The sequence below is a fragment of the Mustela nigripes genome, chromosome 4 (assembly GCF_022355385.1).
Source record: "Mustela nigripes isolate SB6536 chromosome 4, MUSNIG.SB6536, whole genome shotgun sequence".
NCBI lineage: Eukaryota > Metazoa > Chordata > Mammalia > Carnivora > Mustelidae > Mustela > Mustela nigripes.
Window position 1 is genome coordinate 116566297 of NC_081560.1, and position 21453 is coordinate 116587749.

The 21453-nt window shown below is 45.5% G+C and overlaps 1 protein-coding gene across 1 annotated transcript in view; it reads right to left on the reverse strand.

Moving 5' to 3' along the window:
• Positions 1–523: 523 nt before the first annotated feature.
• The window catches only part of EDARADD (EDAR associated via death domain), a 57269-nt gene continuing 36339 nt past the window's right edge, over positions 524–21453 (reverse strand). The window contains exons 5-6 of the mRNA XM_059397387.1: positions 13162–13207; positions 524–1281 (exon numbers count right to left, since the gene is read on the reverse strand). Coding sequence (XP_059253370.1) covers positions 899–1281; positions 13162–13207 — 429 coding nt within the window. The 3' untranslated portion in view covers positions 524–898. The remainder of the gene's footprint in view (positions 1282–13161; positions 13208–21453) is intronic.

The window sequence follows — 21453 nt, forward strand, 5'->3', positions numbered from 1 at the left end:
GAAGAGTGGTTATACTTCAACCACAGGCCAGGTGATTTTTATTTATTTAACTGAGCTTGATCTCAGGGGTGAAACATTTAGCCTTATCTAAAAGACATAAAAGTAAATATTAAGTTAATTAAAAAAAAATCTTGGGTGACAAAGGGCATTTTTTGGTACTCTCTTGTCAAAGACCACGCCCGAGGTCCTTATTCCCCTGCAGATTCTGGACTCTGTCCTCCCACCACCAATTTTGCATTTCTTGGAAAAAACATTTGGATGAATGCCATTTTTGATAGTGTGCAGATTACCAAAGTATATCAATAAAGAAGATGGCACATACGGTCTGAAGGTCTGGCCCATAATACCAACACCCTGCCACTTCACCTAAGTACTTTATGACTGAAAAAGGTACAAACTAGGTACCGTCTCTGTGCCGTTTTCTTGTAAGCTGTGGGAACGCTGCCCATCATGAAGGATCCCACGGGGGACGATCGCATGGGGCCATCGACAATCCTCGTTCTTATTTCAGGCTTCCACAGCATTGAAGGGAAAGGGCAATTTTATTTTCATCATGGCATGAATCCATTCAGATTGTAGTCTTCGACCCCAGTCCCTATAGGAGTCTACAAAGTATCCTTCCTGATTCTGGATTTGGATATTAAATTAAAACTGATGTGCAAAACTAAACAAACAAAAATCCACCACCAAAACATAGCCTAACCCTCCAAAAACAAAACAAAACAAAACAAAAAAACAACAACAAAAAATAACAAACCCCAGCTTTGGGGAAAACCCATGTCCACAGTTCCATGTCCTTATCCTAAACTCTTAAAAAAAAAAAAAGAACAGATCCCCATTCCTCCTTAACCTGTAGTTGTCTCCAGGTCCAAAGAGGCCAGTGCGAAGAAGCAGAGGTCTAGAAGTTCCTGGGGTGGTCTCCACGCCCCCTCTTGGGCCACTCCTCATCCACCCACCTGTGCAGGACCTTCTCCACGTCGGCCCTGTGGTACAGCCTGCACAGCTCCATCAACTGACCCACTGGCCTCTGGCTGTTCCGCAGCAGGAACTCCAGGGTGGGGCTCTGAGGCCTCTGCTCCAGGAAACACAGTTCATCATAGGGCATGCCCCATTTGCTGGCAAAATTCCTCCAGTTTTTTACTGTTGGGTGACACGGATCCAGCTTTATCCTGATGACGTCAAGTAAGTCCTGATCATTGAGTAAGTCACTTATGGTCGGGGCCCGGAGTGAGCAGGAGGGACAAGTACAGTTCTCCTTGCAGGATTCGCCTTTGCTTACATCTGCGGGGACAAGCAATACAGCCCACAGGTCAGCCAGAAAGTGAACGCGCGCGTCCATCTCTCCCATCCTCGATCTTCCTGCTCACATGCCAACAGCGCCGGTGCGCGTGGATCCTATCGATACTCAGATACCTTCAGGATACTCATTCCTAGAGCCTCGCACAACAAACGGGGCATTCTTGACAGCCAAGGGATGGGGGGCTTTGCTGGAAGCACCAGTGGGGTTTTACATGGCTAGGCTCCCTTTCTTTTGGAGGCTGAGTCTCACATCGTGCAATTGCGAGACCGCTGGCTGGAATGTGGGTTCTGAGGAGCGGGGCTGTCTCTGGGGGGTGGGTCCCTGGCAGGAGTCACACTCCGCGGTCCCACAGGTAAACCAGCCCAGACTTGCCCAAACCTCCACTCTTACCCCTTACAAGTTACAAGTCGGCCCTGACAGCTTTTTAATGCCAAACACCGCACAATGGGGTAGGAAGGATTGCACAGCTCTTTAAAAGGCCTTTAAACACACTCAAACATTGAACACTGGAATATCTATTCCATACGCATGCTTGAAACGGAGTGATTGATAACTGATAATGCCAGAAAACTTACATTTTTAGATTTATGGCCACCTTATCATTTTGCCTTTATCTGCGTTTTCTTCACCCATAGGGCTGCCTTTGAAGGGGAGCCAATGCCCTGAGGTGGGTGCCGTGGGATGGATGAACAGGAGGCTTCTGAGCTGAGCCTCAGCAAGAAGGGCACAGCCCCAGCCCAGAGGAAGGGCAGGCATTCTCCCATCAGGCAGTCATCTTTAGCCTCATTTCAAGGAAGCATGTTAGGGGGAGGATGAAGGAGGAGGGAAGAAGTGCTGGCAAGTCATTGACAATTAAGTTGTTAAGTGGTGTTTGCACAGCATGGCAAGGGGAGTGTCTTAACTTCTGCATCAGCGCTGGGGCTCCCGGGCTCCCGACCCTTCTGACCGGGGACTGTAACAGCCAAAGGCTGTGCCAGAGATCACTAGCTTGGAAGATTCCGGGAGGCTGGTGACAATGACCTTTACTATACTGAGCCCTGGACTTTCCCATTTAGGAAAGGAAAGAATTTGGGGAAAGGGAGTATCTTCGGTGATCCAAAAGTTGAGGACCAGCATCTGGAGGGAAGTACAAATAAGATGACAAGAACCATAAAAATCCTGCTCCTACTCTTTGACCTACTCACATAATTTCTGGGAATCCAGCCCAAGGAGATAATCTAGAATATGACAGACTTTAATTATAGTCCATTTTATTTTAAAACAAATGCCAAAGCTAAGGGACAGTGGAATAAATTATTGTGCACCTTGATGGAATTTTATTGAAGTACCTATGAAGACTATGCAGGGACCCAGAAAATGCATGTGCTGTAATGGCAAGTGAAAAACGCAAGATGTACAGAATGTGTGTCCTTGACATTAGGACTGTGTGAAAATTCTGTTACTATTACTATGGAAGGAAATGCACAACAATAGTAATAGCTATTGTCTTAACTCTTAGGATTGTTTCTGTTTCCCACACTTTGTCCAGGGGTGTTTTATCTCTGTGGTAACCAAGACAATGTGTTACACGGACAAGCAGGTTGCCACCTGACTTTGAAGGTCACCTGGATCTCCTGTGGCTTCTAATGACCCTCACACCAGCTCCCTTTGGATACAGCTGTCTCTGGAACTGGGCCCAAGGCTCCTTTGCCCCTTCAGACACTATTTCACGGTAGGGTGTCTCCTCCCTGAAGTTGCCTTCTGACAGACAAACCCCAACATCCAGCCCCAGGTCCCAGCTGTAACCCTCCCCCTATCACCTGGCTGCTGAGATCCCAGCCTGTTTCACTCACAACTGAGTCCTTGAGAGGGACACGGAGGTGCTCCTGTTTGGTTTTTAGCCCAAAGCTCTCCCTTCTCACACTCCCTCCCCTTGGTCACCTCCTCCACTCCCAAAACCCCCACTGTGCACTCCCACAAGAATGGAAGGCCCCTTCTTTTTACATCTGTGGGGCGTGCAGAGCCCTTGACATACAGCAAATGCATAAGCAATGTTTCTTGAATGAGTGAGTGACTGCATGAGTAAATAAATGAGTGCGGAGCCCTGCCTGTTCTTCTGGGCTCCACCATGACCATGGGAAGCCCCTCTTGATGTCCAGATGACATCTCCAACTCAAGGGACCTAAAACTGTCCTTAGAAATGTCTCCCGCTAAGCATCAAAAGCACTCCAACTCCCCTAAGACACTTAGAGCTTCCTAGGTGTCCTCGGAGACTTGATCACTGTATCCAACCAGTTACCATGTCACAGCATCCACTGGAAGCTCTCTGTGCTACAGTTCCTGTCTTCCTTCCCAGAACTTCCTTAAAGATAACCTGTACTCCAAACATGCGGGACCCCTCCATTCCCCAAACTTCATCCGGTCTGCAAAGCCTACCTCAGATTCATTAAAAGAAAGACTAATACCAGCTCAGGGCAGAAAAACTGGAAATTATAGACAATCACAGATTTTCTATCAACTATTGAACATTTAAAGTTTTCCCAGGTTCTCATGACTAAGAGGAACACTTTGATGCAGACCCTTGCATATATATTTTTGGCCACATCTCTACTCATCACACTAGTAATGGGATTATCGGTCCCAAAATTTGTAAAAGCTTTCTAAGACTATCAACACATGTGCCCAAAACTGCTTTCCAGAAATAAAGGTGATACTAATTTATACTCCAACCAGGGAACAGCGATGCTGCTTATCTCACTTGACCTATGTCAGCACTGAGGGAACAGTATTTGTCGGTTTCACAGGTGGGAAATCGGGCCTCCTAATTCTTCTACTTCCATGTCTTTCCTGGTGTTTTCTCTCTGATTGGTTTTCTCTCTCCTCTCTCTCTCTCCCAGGACTTCCTCTGTGGAAGTCCTCCGTCCTATAAAACCCACCTTGCATGAAATCTCCCCGGCTCCAGCCCGGAACGCTGCCTCCTTCAGAATACCATCATTTTATCTGTGTCTCCTAACTGTGCCTTGTGGTGAGATATTCTGCGCAGTTTTCTTTTTCCTTGTGACACCTTAAATGCCTTGAGAACAGATCCGGATCATTCTGCAGTGTGCTCTACCTCTTAGAGTTTAAAAATGCTGCCTTACATCTCTATGTAACATAGCTGTTCTCAAGCCACATTAATAGTGATGCATTAAGGGGGCACTGAGTGGCTCAGGGGGCTAAAGCCTCTGCCTTCAGCTCTGGTCATGATCCCAGGGTCCTAGGATTGAGGCCTGAAGCAGGTTCTTTGCTCAGCAGGAAGCCTGCTTCCCCCTTGCTACCTGCCTCTCTGCTTACTTGTGATCTCTGTCTGTCAAATAAATAAATAAAATATTAAAAAAAATATGATGCATTAAGAAGTAAGGCTTTGGGCTGCCTGGGTGGCTCAGTCCATTAAGCGCTGGCCTTTGGCTCAGATCCTGATCTCAGGGTCCCCGAATGGAGACAGGCTCCCTGCTCATCGGGGAGTCTGCTTCTCTCTCTACCCCTCCCCCCTGCCTGTGTTCTCTCTTTCTCCTCGGCTCAGGTCATGATCTCAGGGTCCAGGGATCAAGCTCTGCATCAAGCCAGGCTTCCTGTCCAGTGGGGAGTCTGCTTCTCCCTCTCTCCCTCCTCCCTCCCACTCTTTCTCAAAAATGAATGAATAGTATCTTTTTTAAAAAGACCAGAAAACAACAGTCATTCATATCCATGTAAAGCATATATTGTATTACATATTCACAGACATAGAAAAAGCTTGGAAGCATGTATAACAAAAATGTTACCGATGGGTAACATTCCTAATTTTTTATGATGATTGTGTTTCTTTGGATACTTCAAAAATATTTTTAAATGTCACGGAAAAAGAAAGGAGGATTTAAATCTTGAAGTCCAGAATTAAATGTATTGGTGCCCAAAGGCGATCTCTGGTACCACCTTTGTAAGATTCAGTGTTGGCAAGGCTTTCTCCTTTGGTATCAAGAAGAATAAAAACAATATAATAATAAATAATATAAAGAAAAAAGACATCATTAGTAAGGTTTCTGTGAAGCTCCTTTAAGTCCTCTGGTGTAAAAGAAGCTTGTCTTTGAACAATTACACTGACCATTTATTAGTTTGTCTGAAAATAAAGGATGTGCCAAAAATCTATCAGTGTTTTCCTTTCGTATTTTCCGTGACACAAACCACAAACCGTTTATTGAACTGCAATCTCCACGAACTGCCAACACTAGTGAATTTAAATCTGCCTTTTAGAATCATAAACTATAATTAGCTCTCTGGCGGACTTAAGTGGAGAAACATGTTTTGTTTTGTTTTTATCAAATATATTTTGTCCTTCCCTGCTTTAAACACCTATCATGTAATCGTGCACATAAAAGGCTAGGCTAGGTGATGCCTTGGGGAAGAAACAATTGTAGGGAGAGAGACAGACAGAGGACCAAAGAAGCTTTCATCAGAAATGGGGAAAAATGGGATTATTATTTGAAGTCTCTCAAAAAACAAGCATAGGATTGCTGTACCGCTGAAGCTCAGAAATTGTTTGCCAAACGAATGAAGAAGAGCTAGCTTTCTCCTCAGGAGACAAGGGACACTTGCTATTTTTAAGGAAGCTCTACACCAGATGCGGGGCTTGAACTCAAGACCCTGGGATCAAGAGTCACTGTCTCCCCACTCAGCCAGCCAGGTGCTCCCAGTTGACTTGTTATTATTGTGTGATGAGTCTTAGGACCTGAAGAGAGAAAGTTAAAAGGAAAGGGAATGTTGTTGATGTCTCCTGGTGATAAACAGATATGGATGGAAACCAATTCAGCATTGGTCTTAAAACACAAGAGAATGGATTGATTCCAGATTTGAGGGAGGAGAGGAGAGGGCTCTTTCAAAAAGGAAGTTACTGATGTATAAGAAGTCACTCAGATTCTCTAATGAGAGTCCTCACTTGCCATATTTTGGCGCCTGACTTGTGTGTCTTCTGCTGAGGCAAAGCCAGAATGGAACACAACATTAATGTACGATGATTCCCTATTCTAGAGGCCAAAGCCCTAGGAGATTAGGTCTCTGTGAGTCTAGTCTGAGTACCGGCTTATACTTGGGGAGAATTTGTCAGGGGAGGAAGTGCTCAGTGTCTCTGCATCACACCACCTGTCATTTATGGAAGGACTACCATGTGACCACCCCGGCATGGAACACTTGATCCTATCTCATTCTGACCTGTGTCACTGGGGCTCATCAAATCTCAGTGCTCCAGCCTCCTAGAGCTTGACTTTTCCAGGCACTAACCTTCCAAAGACTTCAGATTCCTCATCCCTAAAATGAAAATGGTAATCTCTATATCTCATGAATTTGATGTGATATAGGATGTGAAAGCATTTTCATCAGATCTTATGTAAAGAGAATAGGTTTTTTTTTTTTTTTTTTTTAATAAGGACACTGAGAAGAAAAGAGTCCCTTTGTAGTCTGGCCTCTGCTGATACCTCCCAGCTCACTTCCTCCTCCATTGCTCTTCCCTGCCTGCGCTTGTCCCTAGATCTCTAAGCTCAGGCTTGCCTCAGGACCTTTGCACCAGCTAGCTTTTCTTCTTGGAGTTCTCCTTCCTCATATCTTCACAGCTGGCTTTTTTGCATTGTTCAGGTGTCCGAGTACCTCTTCAGCTAAAGCAGCATCCTCCCCAGGCAAAAATCCCATTACCCTTGTTTATTTCCTCAAGGCACATCAACCACCATACATAATGCCTTATTTGTGTTTATCGTCTGTCACTCCCAACTAGTTTATAACCTCCAAGAGGAAAGAGACTTTCATATCTAATGTCGCCATTTCATTCCAACCACAGAGTAGGCGCTCAGTAATTTTTGTTGAGTCAATCAAATGCATGAAGAATCTGTTATAGAGAAATAGTCCAATCAGAAACCTCTGGGCAGCCTGAAAGCTATCTGGAAAATTTCAGATCAACCAAAACTTTTTTTTTTTTTAAAGTGCCGAGCATATAGAAAGCAGAAGAATGATGCGTGGTCGCTATGCAGAAGGAGTAGCCTGTGTACCAGAGATTAGGAACAGCTGTAGAGGCAGGCCAAAGGACCGTCAGTACCAGCTAGCACGACGCACGTGTGCCACTTGGACAGGTAACTGAGCTCTCTGAGGCCATATCCTTACTCTTTGAACAGGGACAGTGAGGTCTGTCTCACAAGGTTGTTGCAAGGATTGTGTGAGATCGATTAAAGCCTCATCCCACGGCAGGCATGGTGGGCAGGCAACAAAGGGTTCATAGCTGTGGGTAAGGAAGCACAACCAACAGCCTTTTTTAAAGCCATAGTTCTCAACCTTGGCCACAAGATGGAACTCCTCCTCCCAGCAGAACGCCCGCCCACACTCCCAACTGTCTGGCCCCACCCACCGAAATCCTTATTTAATTGGTCTGGGGTGCAGCAGGGACCTGGGAATTTTTAAAGGCCCCCCATGGGAATTCTAAATGCAGCCAGGGTTGAAAACCATTGCCTTCAAGACATCCGCAGAGTAAGTTCTTAGTCAGAAGGGCCTGCCACAATTACATTTTGGAATCAGAGCTACTTTTCTTTGAGAGAGGGCGAGTCTGCTCCGTGATTAAGTCTTTGAAGAGATAACATGCCCCCACACTCAACGGTGATGAGTGGATTTTCCTGTGGGGTGCTTTCTGTCCTCTCCCCCTACTCTTCCTCCTCTCTCAGACACACATTTACACAGACTTTAAAGAAGCCGTAAGGATTCCGGAATGTTTGCCGACAAGGTGTGGCAATGACATTTAAAACGACAGTGAGAAGTTCTCGTCCAATGGTGCAGTGTCTAAGTCTGGTACGGGGCTGACGGTCTGCAAATACTGGTCAATTGGGGCACCTGGGTGGCTCAGTTGGTTAAGCCACTGCCTTTGGCTCGGGTCATGATCCCAGGGTGTCGGGATCGAGTCCCGCATCAGGCTCCTTGCTCAGTGGGGAGCCTGCTTCTCTCTCTGCCTCTGCCTGCCTCTCTGCCTGCTTGTGCTCTCTCTCTCTCTGATAAATAAATAAAATCTTAAAAAAAAATTTGTTAAAAAAAAGTACTGGTCAATTAACAGTTAATTGTGAATTGGAACAAGACTCAGGATTCACAAAGGTCATGATTACTTGAGCCTAGAGATTGGCTCCAGTCAGGATGCTGGCAATGGATCACAGATTGACTTAATGTGTCTCCCTGCAGGGAGGATGCCGTTTTATCTTGTACACTCTGCCTTTTGGAGAACTATTACCACACGGGTGTTTCCCTCCGGTGTGCTCAGGACCACTGTGAGCTCTTAGATCATTTATAATAACGTTCGGCAGGGTAACGAGGGCTTGAGTTAATTCAAACAATTAAGCGGTAAACATTTTTTATTGGCAATTTTGCAAACAGCACAATATTGTGGTCCTGAAGTAAAATAAGTCCATCCCAGGTGTTTATAAATTACCAGATTTGGAGCTTGCAGAATACCAACAAAATGTCAGCGTGGTGTCAAACACTTCTGCAGTTACGCATATAAACTCGGGCCTTTTTTCTGTGTGTGTGTGTGTGTGTGTGTGGTTTCCAGTGTGGTTGGAAATAAATACATTTAAAATGTCAGTTTATGGCTTTGATATATCACTAGGGCACACACGCACCACGTTTTTCATTGGAGGTAGTTTATGTGCTCTGAGCTGGAAAATGATGAAGAACTATTTTTATCTCCCAAGAAACTAACCCAAGGGCTTTTGGTGGGCGTTTGATCTTTTAACCAGAGGGAAAAAAACAATACAATTTCATTCTCATTCTCTCTCTCTCCCTGAAACACCCTTTTAAGGAGACATCAAGTTGGCAGCAGCACTAGGGAGTCTAACTGACAGACTGGAAGGATCTGGGCTCGGAGATCAAGCCGTGCCTCGATTTTGTCATCAAACAAAGCTGGAGTGTAGAAGGCACTTGAAGAAAAAAAACTCAGCACAGAATGCCATGTTTGGATTGCCATTCGGGTTCTGAAATGAGGGGAAAATGTAGGAACAAAGCGTCCTGTAATGGACCCAACTTGAAAAAAAGTAACAGTCGTATTTGACCTTCATTTCTGTGGGGAAATTAGGTTTAGTTTGGGCAAGTGCTGAATTATGCAAGGTCGTCAGAAAGTTATCCTTGAGAAACTGGCCAGGTGTCGAGAGCAGGTGGGTTGATGTATTAGTCCAGGACACCGCAATGAGGGGCTCTGCCTTCTGTGGCCATTTGCTTCCCAAGGCACCAGCCCTGGGAAGGAGGCTGTGCTTTTCTAGTGCTGGGTCACTCTGGTTTGTATTCTTTTTCTTTCCTTGTTTATAAACCGTCAGCTGTCATTTCTCACGTCTGTCTAATCCCTCCCTCTGAGGCAGTGCCTTCTATTCTCCCCACATTGCTTATTTTAACCAGCTATAAGCAGGATCACAGATCACTGAGGTTTTCAAAGACAAGAATAAAATATGATCCAGGCTCTGAGTTCAGGCCCAAGGGCCTGATCTAGGGAAAGCAGCGAGCTTCTTGTGGACAGTATTACACAGCGGTTTGGAGACTGACTTTGGGGGTGGGGGTTGAGGGGGGAATGAGCGGGCTTTGGCTTTGTTCCAGGTTAAGACTGTATCTGAGATAGTCGACCCCGACCCCTCTGTATGACACTTCAGCATTCGATGTGTGGACTACCCGGGCAACGCTTCTGACTAGTAGAGAGGCAGCCTGGTGTGGTGTTTGGGACTGAGCTCCCATATAGGACTCCTGGGACCCAGCACCAGCCAGGTGACCCAGCACCAGCCACATGACCCAGCATCACTTCTGTAACCTCCACCTGGTGAGGAAGACAACTTTGGAGCTGTCATGGGCAGTTTTTTTAAGCAGCTCTTTAAAGTGCTTAGAACAGGGCCTGGTATACAGTAAGTGCTAAATTCGTGTTTGTAACTAAAATGATAAAGTAAAGCTTACTTAAGGAGCTACTCTCACTCAAAGACCAAAATATACGGATCAGCTTTTGCCAGTTTATCCAAGAGCAAAGCCACTAAGTCTGTGTCTCTCATCCTTCTGTTTATGGAAAAACAAACAAACAAACAAACAAACAAAAACAAACCAAAAATCCAACCAAACACCTGTACACTCACTCTTGTGTGCAAAGCAGGAAGCTGGGTGTGAAATGTTTTGACTTCAAGGCATCATGTGCTCTCAATCAATTTACCTGTGGTCACTGTGAAAAGTTTATTCTCTGCAAAAGTCTCCCATTTCATTTGGACACAGATAAAATTTTTTAAGAGACAACTGAAATTTGTTTAAAGTTAATCCATTAGTCAACAACAACCTTGAATTATAAAGGTTTATAGATATTCCTAAATAGCATACTTTATCCATTTTCATTTTAGCTCACATCTCATGTTAGTGTAGAGGGTGTTAGTCTTTTAAAAGTTTAAATACAGTTTTTTTTTTTAGTTAGAAAAGAAATATGTGCTAATTGTGGAAAATCTGAAAATTCAGATGAGCATCAGGGAAAAAGAATTCATGTTCTTACCACTGAGGTCACTCAGTAGCCTTTTGTGGATTTCCTTGGTTACTTTACATGTTGTGTTTACATCTGATCATTGGTTATATACCCTTTGTATAAACAAGTTAAAGTTTGGGGGGAGAGATTTTTTCTGATATCTACTAATGTTAGAAATTTTAAAAATATAGGAGAGTGGAAAGAAAACAAAAACTGACTGCTTGGATGCAAACATGCTTTCTTTTCCTCACATCACCCAATTAGTGCTTCTAATCGAAGCTCGTCTGCTGCAGCATTTGTGGAAAGGGAATAATTACTGGCCAGAGGTCCTAGCCTCTGGTAGCGGTGGATAGGAACTTTCCAGGGAAGGCAAGTTCCAGTGGGGTATCCAGATGGGACACCGACCTTGGCCCTGTCACGTGAAACCTGGTGGGAAGGCACCACAGCAAATTCAGCTAGCTCACTTTCCCCTATGACTTCTCTAATCACAGCAGGGTAGTGGCTGGACTAAAACCAGGATCCCAACTTCTGCCTCCCAGAGCTGTACTTTTGCTCTGGAACCCACATAGTAGGTCCTTAATAAATAAAAATCTACTGAATGAAAAAAAAAATTGCTTAGAATCTCACTACCCAGAGATAACTGTTGCTAACATCATGTTTCTTTCCTTCATTTTTTTTAAGTGAAGCCCAATGTGAAGCTTGAACTCATGACCCTGAAATTGAGACCTGAGCTGAGATTAAGAGTGGAATGTGACTTCCTGTCTATTTAGCAAGACAGGAAACAACATGTGTCAGAGACGATGTGGAGAAAGGGGAATCCTCTTACACTGTTGGTGGGAATGCAAGTTGGTGCAGCCTCTTTGGAGAACAGTGTGGAGATTCCTCAAGAAATTAAAAATAGAACTTCCCTATGACCCTGCAATTGCACTACTGGGTATTTACCCCAAAGATACAGATGTAGTGAAAAGAAGGGCCATCTGTACCCCAATGTTTATAGCAGCAATGGCCACGGTCGCCAACCTGTGGAAAGAACCAGGATGCCCCCCTTCAACAGATGAATGGATAAGGAAGATTTGGTCCATATACACTATGGAGTATTATGCCTCCATCAGAAAAGACGAATACCCAACTTTTGTAGCAACATGGACAGGACTGGAAGAGATTATGCTGAGTGAAATAAGTCAAGCAGAGAGAGTCAATTATCATATGGTTTCACTTATTTGTGGAGTATAACAAATAGTATGGTGGACATGGGGAGTTAGAGAGGAGAAGGGAGTTGGGGGAAATTGGAAGGGGAGGTGAACCATGAGAGACTATGGACTCTGAAAAACAATCTGAGGGGTTTGAAGGGGTGGGGGGTGGGAGGTTGGGGTACCAGGTGGTGGGTACTATAGAGGGCACGGATTGCATGGAGCACTGGGTGTGGTGCAAAAATAATGAATACTGTTATGCTGAAAATAAATAGAAAATAAATTAAAAAAAAAAAAAGAGTGGAATGTGAACCAACTGAGCCACCCAGGTGCTGCTCACATCATGTTTCTAAGAGGATAAAGAAAGCTGTGTTGTACACCCCATGTTCTGATTTTCAGTAGAGTTACACGGGCACAGTCTAGGTAGGATCAGGGAGAGATTATCTTGACGGTGTTAGGGTCCACCACCCTCCCCCTAAAAAAGAAAGATACATAATCCTGATGACTCAGATCCTTTGATATGTGTTTTAAAAAGTACAGAAAACATTAGGGAGGTTTTTATGTTTTTTAGTTATTCTTTTTGGTAGCTTATTTTAATGCTCACTCCAGATTTTCTCCATGATGAATTAATTAGAAATCTGAAGATTGCCAAAGTTTCCAGCTTACAGTAACACGTGGGGAAGGAGACAGATCTTAGTGTTTCCCTGGTTAAATACACCATCAGGAGACCAGGGACGAGCATACGGCTGATGTGGGAGGGGGTCTTTGGCTGACTGAGCACCCCTCCACCGAGAGGGCAATGGCTTGGCCCTTCCCACATGGACTGCTTGGCCCCAGCCCCGTGGCTTTCTTCTACCTGGCAGTTTTCCATCAGCGCCAAGACTCCCAAGACTCTGAGAGAGGAGGCTCTTCTCTGTTCTGTTTCCTGCTCCTAAACTTTTCCTATTGAGAACCCAGCTGAGCCCCTCATGGAGGGGCAGTTTGGAGAAAGTACTCTTTGAAGGCTTTTGTGAAATCTGGTTAACATTTCCTTCCAGTTCCCCTTGGCCTGTGGTTGGAAAGTTCCTCTAACCTGTAATACAGACTTTCAAAGTTAATGATAAACATATTTGCAAATTATCTTTAATTCCGATATGCCAATTATCAGAGAAGCCCAGACATCTACAGAGTCAATCCTTTACCTGAAAGGGGATCTCCAGTACTGTCTGGAAAGCTGTTTTCTTCTCCCTGTCAACCAGAAAGCAACCTACATTAGAATCATACTCAGATGCGAATGGAGATATTATCAATTTTCCAATGTAGTTAAGTTTCCACCAGAACCTGGTAGGGTGGGTGGTGATGGAGCTCAACAACAGTATTGTAAGAGGTAGGGAATGGAATAGAAGCTCCTGGAAGGCAGGAGCTTTGGTCTGTCTGCTCCCTGTGCTGGGTCCTCTGTGCCCAGGATAGTGTTGGCATGCAGCAGACCCCAGTGGATGAAACAATGTGCTATCGTTTTACTTTTACTTCACATGAGGGATGATTTTTATTTTATTCCCCATTTACTCTTTGTTTGGGTTTGCTGTCAGTCTAGGTGGTAATTCGTTTCTGTATCTATAAAATTTTTTAAAAACATATTTTGATCTCTTTGAACAGTGTCCATATCTCTAGAGATGACCGCGTTTCTGCCCTTCTCCTGGGGCTTCTGTTTTTAGAAGCAAGGCTGTGCTATGGGATAGTCTCCATGGAGGGATTTACTCTGACCTTGCTGGAGGCTCTGTGTGTGTGTGTTTTCAATGAAGTCGGCAGAGACCATCCTCAAGACATGTTTGTTTATGTTAACACCACCTTCAGACAGTGAAAGCCTCTCTCAGTAGCCTATAGGACCCCTTTATTTGGGTTCCAGAAGCAGCACCAGGCATGGGCTCCAAAGCCTTGGGTTTTCGTCCAGCTGCCCTGGTCATCTGAAGGACCTCACATACCAGCTCGGCTTTCTGGATCATCATTTGTAGGTCAAGGTGGCCACAGACTGGCTCATCACTAAGGTGCTCTGCCTTCTCAGTTTTGCCCTGAAAGTCGCACTAACTCCCTGGGATCGAGCCTTTTGAACGGTGTTTTCCCTTCATTGTCTTAGAAGCCCTCCCCCTCCCTCCCCCCTCCCTCCAAGCTCATAAATCCCCATGTCTCAGCACTGTAGATACATTTGTCTAATTAGGAGCCTCATTTTTTTTTCCACAAAAGAAGCATTCCGATGTTTAACCAGCCAGATCCCCACCCCCTCTTCCCCCCAGCAACGAATCTAAGTATTTCTTGTTTCTGTTTGAGTCTTGCTCCTCACCATTGTCCTAACTGGAATGAAAAGCAACCCACTCGCTCTGTGCATACAGGGAGTCAGGGTTATAAGAAGTTTTTGAAAGAACGAAAATCTTTTTTTTTTTTTTTAAACTTTTACAAGGCTAACCCCAGAAGCTCCCCAAGGGGAGGGCCACTGTTGGACAGGTCGTGCAGAGACCTGCCTTCCCACATCTGTGCAACGGCGGCAGGACTGGGCAGGCGTGCTTCTGTCAGCAAAGTCACGGTACTGCTCACCGAATTGGAAACGCACACAGAGCAAACAGAAACAGCCCCTTCAGCTGGTGTTGACAGACACAAATATGGAAACTTGACAGGCTCCGTGGGACAATGGAGGTCCCCACTCCCCCACAAGCTTTCCTTTCACACGAGACTATGTTACATGGCATAGGTGACCTCTCATCTCATGACCCGGAGAACATTTTTACCAAAGACCAGAATCTGGCCAGAATCATCCCCGTGACAGACAAGGGACATGACGTGACTCGGGATGACTTGTGAAGGTCGGTGGAGACAGAATAATAGAATAACATCTAGGATCTCTATTCTTGCTCTGATTATTATACTACTTCTTAGGTTAAGTTTTCTAAGAGTGAAGTCAGAAGAGACTTCTTTTTGCATTAAAAAAAAAAATGCCCCTCTTGAAACCACACTCATGGCTTTACTCCATGCCTCTTGCTGGAGCACCCAGTATGTACCAGTTCCCTGTGTCGGAACCTATATAAAGAGATTAAGAACTCTGAACCCTTGACCTCAAGGCCTGCCCTCATATGCTGGGGAAGCAGAGACACACACAATTAACTAGAATACAAGGCAGATGGTGTGGAGTTCCAATATGGAGGTGTAGACACAGAGAGGAGACGTTTCCTCTGACAGAGAAAAACCACAGGGGGTTTCTTGGAACCAGAGATGTATGAGATGAGCTTTTCTGAGGATCTGGCAGTGGGCACTTGGAGGCAAGGGCACTGAGCCAAAGGCTCAGGTGAGCCGACAAGAAGTGGCAGTATGGCGCCTGTAGGGCACTTCGTCCAAAGCAAAGGCCATGAGAGGTGATAGACGGAGATGCTGAGGCCAGACTGAGGTCTGGAAGGCTGTCTAAGGAGCTGGGCTGCAGCTCACAGACAACAGGGTGGGGTTGGAGGGTCACTCAGGAGCTCTCTCCAGAAGCAGAGCAGGAAGTGCCACCTGGCTGTGTGTGCAGCACAGGAACATGGCAGTTAGGGACAGGCCAGGTGACATGCACAGGCCAGGTGACTGTGTGGTGTGGGGGTGGGGGAAAGCAAGATGGGCTTGGACATGATGATTAATGAGACCCCAAACCACTCATCTGAATAAAGCTGGAGCCACTGTAGAGATATAGTCACAAGGTGAAAGAAGATGAAATCAGGAGAGTTTGGAAGAGTGATGGATAAGACCATCAGATGTCCGTGGGTGCTGAAAACATGGTGCTGGTCCTTGAGGGAGATCAGGGCCAGAGAAGAAAATATGGATGTTGATAGGATTATGGAAGAATAGAGAGATGGCTGGAGAGCAAGATGTGGAATCACAGCCTTGAGGAGCACAGTGACACCTATGTTTTGGGGGCAGGGAGGGCACGAGGGGCAAAGCAGAGAAGGGAGGTCAGAGAGGAGGGAGAAAAGCAAGAGGTGACAATATCAAGCCAGGGGAAGTTCAGGAGCTCTGTGGGTCCTGCCAGACAAGATTTGGTGAGGAGATGGGTAGTGACATCTGAAGGCAGTTCCAGCCAAGAGATGGATACGAAAGCCAGCTCCTATCAGGTGGGTGACGAGGACAGAGGTTGTCAGCCTACAGCGCTACCCTCCCCCCACCCTTCTATCTGCTTAACCTACTCTTATCATTGAGGTCCCGGGTCGGACATCACTTCCTCTTGAAAAGCCTTCTGCAGACTTCCAGGGTGGGTCATGTGTCAGGGTGTTCCCACGGCATCCTGCCTGTGCACCCCACGGGATGCTTGCTACACTGGCTGTGGGGGGTTCAAGTGTCTCTCTTCCGCACTAGACTCTAGACTGCCAGGCAAGGGCCCTGTCCAGACTGTTCTGTGATGAGCACACTGGAAACAGATAACACATTATATCTGTGTAAAGGACAGCGAGTGGGAGGGAGGAAGGAAAGAAGACACAAATACGGTGTGGAGTCTGTGGTCTCTAGAGCAGGGGAGGAGCTGCCGTCCTCCATGATGCTCTCCCCATGCCTCGCTCATGCCCTCTGATGCTACTCATTGGCCTCACCTTCTCAGTCACTGGTTCTGTGGTTTTCACCCCTGCTCCACTGTTCTGGCCTTACCTGGATTCCTGTCCATTCGGTCACGGTCCAGTGTCTTAGCCATGTGTTTATAAACACCCTAGACTTATCTGTCAGCTGTGGGCCCCTGGCCACTCCTTAGCTCTGCCCTCCCTTCTAAACTGCTAAACATGCCCTCCCTTCTAAACTGTTCTAAACTGCTGACTATTGCTTGGAGAAAAAGAAGTGATAAACTCCCACATTCATAAGCTCTCAGCAGGGTCTCAACTGCTCCTTGGTCATGCTTGGTTTTTCTTCCACTGTCTTCCTTAAGGCCCTCCCAGGTGTTGATCCAAACCTCTTCCACCCAGCTGAAGGCCTCATACCCATTAGTGTCTCTTACCCCGAGAAGGGGCTGGGCCAGTGTATTTGTCTCCACTCTTCTCCTTTTCTCCTATCTCTGAAGAGATGGTATCTTTTCATCTTCAAGGGCCAACCTTTATTCTTGAACTATGGTCCTGTGCATATGTTTTTAATGGCATGTACTAGGAAGGGTGGGACATATCTTATCACTGCCTAGCACTGAACTTTGTTGCTGTGTTCAGAAGTGTTAGTTCAATATAACTCAACCCAGAATCATTGCAAGGGGGCCTCTTGCTACAGCACAGGACTTGCCTCCAGGATCAGACCAACCTTGAGGAGCGGTCTGAGGTGGGCCAGGAAGAAGAGGATCACCTCATGGACAAGGCCCAGGATACAGAGGATGTGGCAAGTTCTGCAAGTTCTGTGATGGTTCCGAAAGCAGCTGATGTGAGGGATTTCCAAAAGGAGACTGTGGGCTCAACCTGGATATCAGAGGGACATGACATACCAGTAGGAAACATGGACAGATGATCCCTGGTGGCAGACAGGGCCAGTATCAGCCCTTAGGAGATGTGCTGGTGATGGGAAACTAATGTAAGCCCAGTTCTAGGGAATGGGAGTCCAAGGGACCAGGGGAGCTGTGTCTTTAGCATGGAGGCCCAGCTGGTGGCATCCTTGGGACCTAGGACTGGGGCCTGAAAGAATGAATGGTGCTGAGCTGCACAAGCTGGACATCTTGCTGCTCCCATTAAAACTGATCCAGGAACATGGAGGACAGTCATGGGTCACAGTGGCACCAGACTTAGCTGTGAGCAAGCCAGGACAGCGGGGGAAATGAGCCAAGGGCTCCTATCACATACGAGTCTCCCCTGTTCTAAGCCAACCTCTGAAACCAGTCCTCTCCTTCTACCGCTTTCTTCTTCCTTAATTCTTTCCAGACTTCTCAAAGACTTACTGCTACAGAATGGATACTATCTGCCAGGTACGTCATGCTTTGGGTTAGCTCACTGACTACTCCAAGTACTTCTCAGGAATGAAGAACTACCATTTACAAATAACAAAAAAGATTTCTGCGTAAAAGCCTTGTTTTAATTATGAATGAAGTTCAAGTATAAACCATTGGTTTTGTGGGAAAGAGCAGCTTCTGGGTATGGTTGGATCTGTGTGCCAAAAAAGAAAGGTCTAGATAAGAAAAAAGATGGAAACAACCCAAAGGACCATTGATAGTTGAATTGATTAACCAAATGTCCAATATGACCCAACCTTAAAAAGGAAGGAAATTCTGACCGAGGCTACAACATGGATGAACCTTGAGGCAATTATGGGAAGTGAAATAAGCCAGTCACAAAGGGACAATTATTGTATGAGTCCAGTTATATGGAGGTCCTTAGAGGAATCAAATTCAAAAGGCAGAAAGTAAAATAGTGATTGTCGAGGGGGCAGTGAGTGGAGAAGGGAGAATTACTATTTAATGGGTATAGAGTTTCAGTTGAGGAAGAAAGTTCTAGAGATGGATGCTGGTGATGTTTGCTCAGTGTGAATGAACTTAATGCTACAGAACCATATACTTAAAAATGGTCAAGATGGTAAATATTATGTGTATTTTGCCACAATAAATTTTTTTTTTTCTTAATCTCCTCAGGAAATCTGAAGAGACCACAAAGTTGAACACCAATGTTTTATATATCCCAGGAGGCTAAAGAAAATCCCTCCTTGTAAAGCCTTCTCATTGTGAATAGGGGGAAATTACCTTATACTTGGGCAAAGGTGTTATCTGCTCCAAGAATTCTCTGAGCGGAAAGTTGGCTAGGTTACACTTGTTCCGTACTTCAGTTAGCTTATAAACTGTTGCCAGGTCCCATTTCTGTTTCCGGAGCTGAAGGCACTGGGTGACAAGAAGCCACCTATGGAGATTTCACACATAGGGCTCACATAGGGCTCCGGACATCTCACACAGATTTCACACAGCAGCAGAAACCCCAAGGCCAAGAACGCACTGTGGGGAAAAATTTCTCCTCAGAGATGACTGTGCATCCCATGTGGGGATGGACTGAGAGGCGGAAGCCGCTGACAGATTGATGGGGAGGATACTAACTGGTATCTAGGAGTTAGTCTTCTACAAAACATGCTCTTCTGGACTGTCTAGTTCCATCTTTAAATGTCTATGCTTAGCTAATTAATAAAGAGTCTGCTTTGTTATTTTGTAAAGTAGGGAAAAGATAACTGGGTGGGAAAGCACTGAGCAGGTTGGTTAACCTGATTTTCACCTGAGTCTGGCTGGAAACCACCATGAAGACCAAAACCAAGTTATCATGGCTCACTTTGGGGCAGAAACCTGCATTCTACCCAAAAAGTCAGAAAAGAGCTACCTTCCATGCAAATGACTTGCCCACTTGAGGTACCAGTTCAAGCAAATTCCTTAAGTAGCTTCTTTGGGAGAACAATCAATGCTAAATCTTGATCTCTCTGCCTTAAGGCAATATTTTAGTAAATGGCTTTGAAAATATGATTTTAAGAAGTGGGTGTGCAATAGTAACAAATCCTCTATTGGATTTAGACTGTTCTAGACTCTCTGCTGTCACACAGCCAGTGAAACTCGAGCCACTTTCAGTGGTGTGAATTCCCAACACGCAGCAGGTATCTGTGTAACTCTGCTGAATGTATTTATCTGTCATCAGCTTGTACTCATTAGGACTAGACTATGAGGCTCCTGTTGTATTTTTCTAAAGCAATTTATACTTAATTATTTTTTTCTACAAATTAATTATGATTACTACAGTTAACTATTTGCACTTTTACTGAAGTACACTACATATAGAAAAGTTGGGCATATCTATTTACTTGAAAGTATATTCCAGAAACTGGCTTTTAGAAACGTATTTAACTGACGATATGCTTACCAAGCACCGACTCAGTATCTGAGACCACCTTAAGGCTTGGAATATGGAGACAAAGAATCCATGCCCTCATGCTTCAAGGTTACAAGCCGGTAATGAAACAAAGATGTGAGCATAAATATTGACACCACAAGGAATGAGTAACGTGTTAGAAAGGCAAAGAGAATGCCAGGGGAGCACAAAGGTGGGCAGGAATTCAAGTGAGACCTCGGGGAACAGGGAAAGTTTCATCGAGGATGAAAGAACAAAATGCAGAAGAATAGAAATTTGGAATAAAGGCTGCACTGCTTTGCTGGGGTGAGAGCAAACCTGTGGATTTGTGTACACTTGGTTCAAAGGGGGTTCTCTCCAACTGCGAGGAAGACCTGCTATTCTGGGAGTTGAAGTGGGGGTCAAAGCCTGGAGGAGCTGCCCCTGGGGCTTGGAGGCTAGGTGTGTGCAGGTGTCATTTCATACCCTCGCTATGGTTTCAAAGGCGAAGGAGGGAGGGGTTTTCCCCTGGAGCATGAAGTGTGGTTGATTACTGCTCCGAAATACCGTCAAGTGTTTCCCAGGAGGTTATGGTTTGCACATGCAGGGGCAGAGGCTGTCCCGGAGAGGGAGGGGGTTTCCACCCAGATTCCTAACACTCACAGATCCCAGGTGGGGGACGCACAGGATGCCGGACCACAGACTCGTGCAAGGATGCAAGACCAGCCGTATACTCCCTACGCCGCAGTTCACCCTCTCGTCTTCCCGTGCTGCGTAATTACGCGTGGGCTGAAGACACACAACTTGGTTCCAAGGGCCAATACTGGGAAGCTGGTTAGGCCCTTTTGTTGTTGTTGTTGTTGGTTAGGACTTTTTAAAGAAGATTTTATTTATTTATTTGTTTATTTGAAAGAGAGTGAGAGAATATGAGTGGGGGAGGGGAAGAGGGAGAAGGAGAAACAGACTCCCCACTGGGATCATGACCTGCACCAAAGGCAGTCACCCAACCAACTGAGCCACCCACGTACCCCCAAAATGTTTTTTTAAAAAGCCACAAGAGATGTGAAAATCTTTCTCTCAATCTCTCAGTCCATCTCCTCCTCCAGAGCTTACTGGTTACAATCTGGGACATGTCCTTCCTGACTCCTTAGTCATAGGAACCAAGACTGAGACAATATTTTAACCCCAAATCATAGCAGTCTACACCTTTTATTTATTTCTTTTTTAAGTGGAGGAGGAGCAGAGGAAGAGGGAGAGAGAATTTTAAGCAGAATCCCCACCCAATGTGAAGCCCAATGTGGGGCTTGATCTCAACCTGAGATCAAGATCTGAGCTGAAATCAAGAGTTAGACACTTAACAGAGATACCCAGGTGCCCCTACAACTTGTTTTATTTAATAATATCCAATGGAAGGCACCTGGGTGGCTTGGTCAGTTAAGTTGCTGTCTTTGGCTCAGGTCATGGTCTCGGGATCCTACATCGGGCTCCCTACTCATTGGGGTGTCTGCTTCTCCCTTTGCCCCTCACCCTGCTCGTGCTCTTTTTCTCTCAAATAAACAAATAAAATCTTTAAAAAAATATTATTTGGGGTGCCTGGGTGGCTCAGTGGGTTAGTCTCTGCCTTCGGCTCAGGTCCTGATTTCAGGGTCCTGGGATTGAGCCCTGCATCAG